General features: G+C 42.9%; 1 protein-coding gene across 4 annotated transcripts in view; it reads right to left on the reverse strand.

The window, feature by feature from the left end:
- EPB41L5 (erythrocyte membrane protein band 4.1 like 5) overlaps nucleotides 1-9676 on the reverse strand; it is a 57223-nt gene extending 47547 nt beyond the window's left edge. The window contains exons 1-2 of one of the 4 annotated variants that reach the window (XM_061370115.1): nucleotides 9330-9374; nucleotides 8399-8583 (exon numbers count right to left, since the gene is read on the reverse strand). In XM_061370115.1, the coding sequence (XP_061226099.1) occupies nucleotides 8399-8578 (180 nt within the window). In that variant the 5' untranslated portion in view covers nucleotides 8579-8583; nucleotides 9330-9374. Of the gene's footprint in view, nucleotides 1-8398; nucleotides 8584-9329; nucleotides 9375-9450 lie in introns of those variants that run through there. The other 3 variants (XM_061370116.1, XM_061370117.1, XM_061370118.1) reach the window with 3 other exon arrangements.
- Nucleotides 9677-10969: the final 1293 nt, after the last annotated feature.

Genomic DNA, 10969 nt, shown 5'->3' on the forward strand with positions numbered 1-10969 from the left:
CCCTAATACAAGCCTTAAGTCAAATTGCCTTACATATAGAACCACACATTTCTTCCACTATCTGAGACTATAGTCTCTTTCTTTAAAGAACAAGGCACTGAACCGTTGATATTCTCACTCAACATTGGGTATCTTCTGCTTAAACAGTAAAACATAGTAATGCAAGTTAAATAAATTCAGTATTTGCAACAGCAAACTAGAAAAATGTTTTATTTTGCATGAAGCTTTCTTCAGCTTGTCTAAAACTAGAGGAAAATGTCCCCTTATTAGACAGAACATTTTAGATCCTTCCCTATTTCTCAACAAGTCATCTTTTAAAGCTGTAATTAACCAGTTATCTCAGCCACATTCCTTCCAAAGGACACGCAATGGAGCACTTTAACTCGAGCCTGGAACTACTACACATACTACTTCAAGCTACCAACAACCAACACTTACTATTCCTCCAAATTCTGCAAGTGTCACATTTCATTTCAGAGCGTGTTCGCCATTTCGGTAATCTCAGCAAAGGACTTTAAGGGAACTCAGAATGACTCATGTGGAAGAAAGTCCCTGAAGAATAGCACTGGAGTGGCTGTGGAAAGATCTGCAAAGCTACAGCTCGGTCTGATTTACAACACCAGGGCTGTCAACATGGAATTAATTATGCAGTACTTTGCATAAGACCATCAATGGCTGTAGTTGGTGTGAGTCAGCAAAAATGTCACATGTGATTTAGCATCAAATCAAAATTCTTTTTTAAAGCCTTACTAAAGACTTTATTTATTTAAACAAATAGCAACCAAAAATAATACTGCTTTATAACCAGTCAATTTTTATGAATCAAAATAAATTTTTTTTGTGATCTGAAGTGTTTTCAAAACCCATAGCAAAGGTACATTTTCATTACATTTTCTGATAACAAATTACCCTTTCTAATGGCAACATTCAATTTAAATGACATTTTTACCCTGCTGCTACTCCATGCTTCTCCCCCGACCTCTGTTTTCCTTGCAGCAGAGCTCACATTACTCTTAAAGGACAAATATTTTTGAGCTGCCTAATGGTTACCGATGAACAATTAACGACTTCACTAAGAATCAGTCCAGCCACCGGCTGGTCCTCCCTTCAGGGCACAAATTAAACTCCTCATTCTGTAAAACCTGACTACTCGATTTACACAGTTTGCAATACTCCAGGAAAGCAACAGTAAACGTCTCACAGCAGGAGAATCAACAGCTGAACTTGGAAACTTAAATAAAAATACATCATTTACATAGGGCAGGTCATCTACGCGGTTTTGCCACACTCTAATGAGATAAAAGCATATTTTGATCACTTTGGCACGAATCCCCACCCACCTCCCTGGAATGGCAGGGATGCTCCTAACTATGTACTAATGACATCTCATGCTGCTCATAGTAACTGCAATTGCTGTCTGAGTAGGTGTTACGAAGGCTGGATTTAACCCCAGTAGCTCAGCAGCAGCAAGGCTGGTAAAGCCAGCTCTGGTGTTCACCTCAGCAGGCTGGTTTGTCCCTTCATCTCCAGGATAAAGTGATATGGAGGCATTCATCTTGGCTCAGGCATCTCAGTCACTGCTTAAAACTAGAAAAGCAGTGTTTATGTTCTCCTCTCATGGTTTTAGAGGTGAAGTTTATTTTAAAATAAAATAAAAATTTATTTTATATAGATGAACAGGTTTTACCTTCATTACTAACCCTTGTGTCTTTGCAACTGTACTTTTTTCTCAGAAGACTTCTTCAAATGATGTTAATATTGCTTCTTAACAATAACTAAAAGGAGCTACTACCTTCAGGAGCTACTGAAGGGCAAAAACCTCCCTTCCTGTTTTTCGTGCACTCATTGGGAGCATTACCAATCACATACCAGTTTCCTCAGAAAGACCTGATTTTAAACCCAGAGAAGGTAGGGATTACAGCTACCCAGTTGCTAGGATGTCACCTATGCTGGTTTGCAGGCAACGGCACTGCAGAAGCAGCAGATGAGTTTGTCCATATTTTTTTTGTTATGAGGTTAATCCCCCTTTTCCCAAACAAGAAGTTTTGAAAAACTACGAGGAAGCTCCAAGTGTGAGCTTTAAAGGAAAAAGATTTCAGCGCAATATAATGAATACAGTATCTGTAGTTAACACCATTAAGGTCTGCTGGAGAACTGGAGGGTTAAACCCCCTTATCTTTACAAAGGCAGTGTTAGAAGTACACATTATTTGCATCACCCTGATCTTCTTATGGCTTTAAGTACTGACCTACAAATGGAGCTGCTCCTCTCCTCAAACTCTAAGCATCAATCTTTCAAATAACTTTTCCAAACTCCCCAGTCAATTTTCTCCTTCATCTACAGATGCCACTAGCAGTAAAACACCAGTTCTGCTTCTCTCTCTGGTTTATGCCCAACCTTTGACAACATGGCACCACATATTTGTACACTGAGTAAAATACCCTGCAGGCTGGAAGGCTGCAGAGAGTAATTTCTACCTTCAGAGCTTGTCAATTCTTCCATTTACTCAGTCTCTCCCAAATACTGGAAGACAAGCATTTGGGATTAAGGATTTTGTTCTATTATTCTCTGGAGAAAGAAAAAGGCATCTCCCAGAAATTTTCGTTATAAATTTATTTCAATACCTGTCATAAATGGACATTTATTAGAATACCATATAGAAGGACTGTAATGTACTAGGCTCAGGCTCACTGACCTTATAAAAAAAATATAAAAATATATGAAACATTCATACCTGACAGTTTCTTTTGCCAGAAGTCTCTCATTTTTCCTCTCCCAGAAAGTTTATATCTTCTAGTCACACATTTGATTTGATCAATTTCTGAATCTACCTCTTAATGTTCTTTCTAATACAGAATGTATCCAAATGGTTTGTCCAGCATTAAAGTTTAGAGGTTGAATACCTCCCCCAGTATATTCTCAAACATTTCAGTATCATTTGGTGTTCCAACTGTAAGTTTCTCAGGAGCATTCTGGTTATGAACATACAAGAGTCTTGGTCTTTGGCTGAGGTCTTTACATGGGCAGTTCAGCAGGAAGGCTGGGCTTCAGGCAAAATTCTGTTATACTGAGAGTTAAGAATGCTAAACCTTCGGGCAACTAAACCAGCCTGCAGCACCATCCCCAGAAACACAGCAGCACACTGCAGACTCTGACAGCAGCCATAGACTCGTTTCCAGCTGCTACATTTCTCCCTTTCCAGCTGTGCCAGGGCAGCCTGCATTGCAACAAACCTGAAATGTCCACCTGCAGTCAAAGTGATGTGACTTTCAGCACAGCAGTTTGTGATTCTACTGCTTCTCAGAAGTGCTGAAGCAACTCAGCATGTACTGTCTTAATCTCAATATGCAGTTAGATCTGGCAGCTCAGAAAGCACCACATCACTCTGTGCTACAACCATGCCCATCTACACCACACAGCACCTCTGCTTTGTAACTCAGCTTTGGATTGATTTTTTCCAGTTTCAGTCCCCTAAAGGTCTTTTGGAAGTTTAAGCAAATAGTCAAATGCATGCCAATAGCAGAGAGATTACTCATTTCACACAATGACTGATTTTTCCAACACTTTCAGCATTACTAAATTGTCTTTTCAATCAGCATCTGTGCCACAGACAGCATTATGTATTTCATACTTACAGCTACAAGTATTCATCAAGCAGCCACATATTTACAAGCTTTAAAAGCAAACAAACAAACACACAGCAGATTACTACGTAAAATCAACTATCACATCTCTGATCTTGTAGTCGCATCAACACAGATATCGCCCTCTGCACAAAAAGCCACCAGCACTCATTAACAAGTTTGCTGACAGCGTCTTTGGCATTCCAGATATATTTCTTAACTGTATTTAAAATAATCACTACAAACACAGTCTTTTTTATCTTATTTTGTAAGCATTACTCCAAAATTGTGAACAGATAAGCTAGTTTCTGGTAGTCCACAGAGCTCTTGGACTGGTTTATACACAACCTTGTTTTAATGATACTGCATTATAATAAGGACAAAACTACCTCATTTTGCAAACTCCATATTAAACTTCATGCATGCATAAATAACAAATATTCTAAGATTAAAAGCTACTCAGAGAGCATCCATTCTCATAATTTGTGTCTTTCATCTTACACTAGGCAGCTTTTGCTAAAACTTTGGCTGCACGCACAGAAACTGGAACACAATTAACGCTCTATTATCCATGAGAAGATTATGTAAATTGTGGGTTAAGCAGGGTCAGGGATTTTTTTTTTACTGAAACACCCCTGGCTTCCACAAAGTACATTGCTGCTTCTATGAGACCCTGTACCTACTATCTGCTGTTGTTGTACGGCTGACCTTGTTCTTCCACAGAAAGCTATCCAGAGTTTTTAAAAAGGTGCGTATTCCAAGTGTATGCCTGTAATCTAATTTACATTATTTATAGTACCATTTTCCCCTTTATCTAGGTTATTCTTCCCCTCTACCAATTACTGCTATGAGTAGCGTAGAACTGACTCTACAACACTCAATTTTTAGATCCTTTGACTTAAAATTCCTCTGGAACCCTCCAGAACTCGAAACAGCACGACATTTTACATTTTCAACAAGCATTTTTGTTCAGAGGTATTTCATAAGCTACTGGTTACTCCAATTCAAAACAGCTTTCAAGAAAAATCACTGCCGTGTTGCCCTCCCCATCCTGTCTTTCCCCACAAACCATGACCACATAAAAAGCCAGGATTCCAGCTGATGAGGGTTTCCCTCAGGGGCCCAGACTGGTATGACTGATCTGATGGGAGTCTTGAGGTACTAAACCAGGCCTGTTCACAGCTTTTGGGAATTCCAGGGCTGCAGCGGGGGAAGATGACGTTTAGTTTCACATGGGAACAGGATTAAAAGTAAGATAAGGGATGTCAGCAAAACAGAGTTCTTGTCCTCTCGCTTGCTCATACCACTGAACAAACATTCCACCCACGGATCTCAAACAATTAGCAGAAAAAGCACAACCTGACTTTTGTCCAAGTGGAACCCTAGTTAAGAGTAAGGCAGCGTACGATGAACAACGTCAACAGCACAGCAGTTAACACACTATATATTTCACAAAAACTTTTCATAAATAAAAAGAATAATAAGATCCTCAGTGTTTCACTAAGCACAAGTCTGTCAAAATCACTGAATGCATTTCGACAAACATAAAGCTTCAAAAAATGGTAATACACCAGGAAAACAAACAGGTCAAAACACAACTTTGAGATGAAGGTGGGGACATAAAAACCCCACACTTTTCAATCTGTCCCAAAAGAACACTGGTAACTCCCATGAAGTTCATGCTTTCCATTTTGAATATACCAAAGTGACAGTAAATGTATATGTAACACTGATATTCTTCGGTCATTGCCATGGCTGCAAAATAAGTAGCTTCTTAAATAGAATTCAGTCTAGGTCTATGTACTGCATAGAACTGAAGCTTTGATGGACAGTTCAAGTAATGCAATTTTGTAATAAAAAAAACTGAAGAGATAAAAAAGCAGATAGATTAAGTGGCTTGACAGACACCAGAGATAAGATCAGTGGACAAAAAGCAGAATTACTGCTGAAATCCTGGCTCTGTGTTTAATAAATGAAATCTCAACTACATCATTTACAACATGTCACTTCTGTCTCATTTTCAATATTCATAAAAACATCAGCCTGTGCTGCTTAAAGACTTGAAAACATGTTTGGCTTGTGTGGCAATGTTCCCCATGGTTTCCTTTGGGTTTTGTTGGAGATTTTTTTCCCCCTCCTTTTATTTATTTATTTGGGGTTTTTTTATTCAAGCAGAAATTTAGCAATCTCAATTATATGAATGATCATAACTCCAGAACACTCTTCTTTCAGTAGCAAATTCACTGTATGGTATAGCTCAACAAGTACAAGCCTGATACTGCCTCTAAATGTTTCTTCACCACATTTGTGAAGGCACATGGAAAACCAGATTGAAGAATCACTCCAGCTGGAAACCAACATAACAAAATTATACCGATTATTTTCAGCCACAGCATTCTCTTGACTTTGCTTACTGCCTGGCTGCCAAGAAAGTGTTTCTTCCGCCAAGGGGTATGTGAACACAAGGACAACTCAGTAACAAAAGCAACATCTTTTCCTCCTGTGGCAGCAACAACTTATGCTGCTGAAAAGTATTTATGTAGCCATGGATTAAAAAAGGTTCAGCATTCACTCCTGCCAAGACTCTTTCTCTGGCCTCGAACAAACCTGTTTGCAAAATGATTCAGTCTTAACATTTTCTGGGTGTTTTTTTTTTGTTTGTTTTTTTTTTTTTTTTACTATCTATATATATATAGATAGATAGATATTCTTTTTTAATTAAAAAAATCTCAACAGACCATACACAACTGAACTGGCAGACCTCAGGGCACCTCTTTGAGATAATAAGAGTTCGTTTTAAACCAAATCTACTGCCAACAAAGAACAGAATCAGTCTTGGAAAAGGTGTTTGGCTCAAACACACCAGATGACAGTTCTCAGGAAAAGGTTTTGTATAAGAAAAGAAAAAGATAAACAGAAACAAAACAAAGCAAAGCAAGAAAAAAACCAATCAAAACCTCTTTCCACAGATACATGCATGTATATTTAATTTAACTTTAGACTTTAGAAAAGCAGTGTTGTTTTGCCACAATTTTGTACCCACTACTTCATCCCTTGTTCTCCCACACACCTTTTCCTCTTCAAAAGTCAAACCCAAAATACGGACGACGCAAGTGGAGACACATGAACAAACACATTAAGGAGTTTGTAATGAAACATTTAATCTACTCTTAATTTATTGTATTTTAATCACCAAAGGAACTGGTATGTGTCAGGTACACTGACAACGCACCGTAATTACCACATCTAGCTATGTTGATTTAGCATGCTTGTTCACTGTTACTAACTTACATGTCCACAGACAAGGCTTTTTACTGGCTTATAAAGAAAAAAAGGAAGAGTGAAAAAAGTTTCCTGTAGAAATAAATAGTTCCTTCTGCACCCTGATTTAAGTTTTATAGTCCAGATGGCAGGTCATGACACCTCTTCAGGTTCAATTTATGCTCCTCAAAGCCTTAGAAATGTTGTTAGAGGCGCCAGGAATTTAACTACAGAGCCAGCTCCAGCTCCAAAGATTACTGCTCTGGATATGGGGAGACCAATTTAAACTTAACTACTTTTTAAGTGTAACTCTTGCTATAAAGTGTTTGCGAGCATTCCTGGCCTCAAATCAAACATCCTAGGCACTGAGCAGCACTGGATGTTCATTGTATTGTTTCAGAGATGTACAAATTAGTTTCACTGCCCTCTATAAACACCTATCTATACAGTTATTACACAAATAAAGTTGCCAAACTGCTTCTTTAACCCTATATTACTTGGGGTTCTGAATATCACAAAAGTTATTTCCACTCACTATGTCAACAACACCACTCAATACTCTTAACAAGCCTATCCTTCCTCAGATTACCTAATGTTATAGGACTCTAGAATTGTGCTTAATATAAGAAAGGAAGGAAAAAAAATAGCCATTTAAAGAATGGCTGCTATACACACTCTTGACAGCCAGCAGCTTCAGTAACAGTGCAATTATTATTGCAGCCAAAATCCTGCAGAACTAGTCAGAAGGTCTTGCAGACCCCCAGTTTCCTAACCCAGCTATGCAAGCTCGGAATAAGTCACTAACAAATAGAACACATGCTAATGGAAAAACAGAGCCCATCACTTCTATTGCTACTGTTTATCCTGTTTGCCAAAACCAGGTATATAATCAAGCAGATCAGAACAGACACGTGTATATTAAGGGAGCCTTAGAAATGCAAAACAGCGGCTAACACCTCAATCCCAGTGCTGTTCCCTGCTACACAGTCTGCCCTCAGGAGAGGAAAGTGGTAGAATTTTTCTCTTCCCCTCCCCTGTCAAGTCAGTGCTAAAAACTGCATCCACCTGACATAAAATCAAAACAAATAAAACACACACAGAGAGTTGCTGCTAGTATTTCTGCTCATCCCTCTTCTTCAACAAAGTTACACCTAAAGATTTATCTTTCTTCTCAAGATACATACATAGCTTACTGAAAAGAAAATCTAATTCATCTGAAACCTTACCCCTTCTCCAAGTTAAGCTTTGACACAACAATTACATTAAAACATTAGAAAGCATTCAAGGTGTAAGGCACAGTGACATCTAACAAAACACTCTCCAGTTTCAGTGAATAAAAAAAGTTAACTATTCTTTCCAACCCTTTTTACAACCAGTAACTTAGTGGACATCAAGTCACAGGGTCAGTTGCTATGACAAACAGATGTGACTTTAACCAACTAGTAAACAGCAAAGGGCACAATCAGATTGACACAAGCCAAAAGTATTTAAACACAGACTTGCATTGCTCGTACCGGTAAGTCCACGCTGACATCCGTCCCATCCAGCAGTGCTACTCGGCAAGTAATGATGGATTTTGCATCCCCAGCTGCAGGTATATGGGTTGCAGCTCTCTGGGCCTCTCTTAGCCGTTCCTTCTCCGCATGCTTGCGCATAGACCGCCGTCCCAGGGTTCGGCGGAAAAAGCTCAGCATCTTTGCTATGAAATCCACAGAGGAAGAACAACATGTTACTTTTTCACAGAGAAGAAGAAAATAATACCCTACATTGAAAGCTCTTTTAAAATGCCAAACTTTGGCAAAAAAAACAGTTAGAGATCCAAACAGAAGTTTCGCTTCTTTAGACATACACAGACTTTGGCTACCTTGAACAAAACTTAGCTCAAACTATTGATGATAGGTGGGACGATTTTTAGGACAACCTGTAAGTGCACTAGGGAAAAAACAGCGACTGTGTAGATCTCATATAACTGACTGCAATGTTTCATTAATACCAATACTGCCACACTTCTCAACGAGGCTGTGATGTTCACTCAAGGCTGGAAAGCACCTAAGGATCCCAGCTGTTTTCTTGGCTGACAAACTCCATCCCTCTCACCATAAAGAAAGCTACAGGTGAACCTTCTTCCCGCCCCAGCACCTGGCTTTCAGGCCGTGCAGGGGAGCTGGCGCCGGGCTCCTCAGAGGGAGGCTTTGCACGGACAAGCGAGAGCTGTTCGGGCACGGCTACCCCGTGTCGCTGCTCCCCACCCGGAGCGAGGAAGACGGCCTCCCGCCGCGGCAAACACCAGGGCGCAGCGGTGAGTCAGCCCCGAGTCCCAACAACCGGCCGGTCTCTCCGCATCGCAGCCCGGCTCGAGAGCACACCGTGGCGAACACCCGCCCTATCCGACCAGCACGAAACGGCTGCCACGCCGCAGATCCCCCTCCCTCGGCCTCAGCCCACCTGCCCGGAGGCCTCGCCTCAGGGGTCCCGGCCCCCCTTCCGGCCCTGGCCGCTCGGGCACCGGCGCGGCTCCACCGCCCCTCCGTGGTGGCGGAGACAGCGGGCACTTCGCGGCGCTCACCTGTGGCAGCGGGAGGTCCCGCGGCCCGGGCGGCAAGAGCGGCGCAGCGGGCAGCGGCTGGAGCGCGTCCCCGCGGCGGCTCCTCGAGGCCCTAAGGGTGGGCAGGGGTGGAGGGGAGCCCCCGGGAGGGGGCGGGCCTCCGAACATGGCGGAGCGAGGTGGGAGGCCCTTAAACAGGCAACGACTCGACGCCTATTTCCTCCCGTCCACACTTACTCACCTGGCGGCTTCCGCTGCTGCTCGCTCCCGCTTGGCGTATGAGTGTAGACCAAGGAGAAGGCCGGCTGGGAGGAAAAAAGGCAGACGGGAGGTAGAGCGCGCACTTCTTCAGGCCGCCGGGACGGCGATCGCCCCTTTAAAGGGGCGGATCGCGGTGGAGAAGGGGCTCCCCCGCCCCGAGCCAGGTGGTATCGCCCAGCGGAGGGCCGCTGCGGACGCGGCGTGGTCAACGTGCTGCTCGGGAGGGGACGGGAGGGGAGAGGGGAGAGGGTCCGAACCCCGCCCAGCGACGAGGCGGGAGGAGCGGGAATGCCCCCCGAGACCGGCCCTTCCTGGTGGGGCACCGGGGCGGCTTTGATCCATTCCGCGAAATTCCTGGCGTTCTTGCTAAGGCACGGTAGGAAGTTCCCCTCAGCAGCTCGGCCAGGAAACTGCAGCAAGTCCCCAACAGGAGCCCTCGGGAAACGCGCCCGTAACCCGTGCTGAAGAAAATCGTCTCGTTAAACGCGCCTGACGGGATGATGGCAGCAATAGATCGAATAAGGCAGAACCAGCGGCAAAGCTACACTGTTTATGAACTGGAACAAGACTATAGCGACGAAGTGCGGTTTGTGCACTGCTGTCCTTTGAAAACACGAGTATAGTCTGTCTCACTGCTCTGTATACTTTGATCCTTTTCCTGTTTGTTTCTCCCGCCTCAGGGAGAAGCCCCTCTCGCTGACGGTACCGCAGCAATTACAAAGGGCTGCACTGCACCGTATTTTCTTTAGTACATAAATATTTGTGTTTCAGCTCCTATTTGAGACCTCCAAATAGAAAACCTCAGGAAAGGCAATACAAACGTCAGGCAACATAAACTCTGCTCGCAAGGCACAGTGCCAGCTAGCAGTGACCCTGCGCTGGGCAACGAGCTCCGGGCTCTCTCAAAATCGCAGGATAACTGGGAATCCAGCCTGTGGTAGCAGCCTGGGAAAGCAGAGGCTTTGGCTTGCTACTGGGACCACTTTCGCTACTGGTAGCGCGGTGTTTCCTGCACTCAGCAGCGAAGCCCGGGCTGAGATAACCGGCCACTCACGGTTATGCACAGGAACTGGCATAATGAGGCACATATTACTAGGGCAAAATTAGCTTCAGTGTCCGATACATTGACTTATCTTGGTAACACTTGCCGACTTGCCCAGCAGTTGCTGATAAAGCAACACGTAGATTTTAACCTTAAACATCAGTTGTTTTAGCATACCGGGGTTGATAACAGAGCAATACTCTCTTGCCCCAAACGGACGGAGCAAGGCAAGCGTAT

Source organism: Neopsephotus bourkii, unplaced genomic scaffold, assembly GCF_033783945.1.
Source record: "Neopsephotus bourkii isolate Nb327-2 ecotype Australia unplaced genomic scaffold, CSIRO-AGI_Nbou_v1 NB_1526, whole genome shotgun sequence".
In the NCBI taxonomy this organism is placed as follows: Eukaryota; Metazoa; Chordata; class Aves; order Psittaciformes; family Psittacidae; genus Neopsephotus; species Neopsephotus bourkii.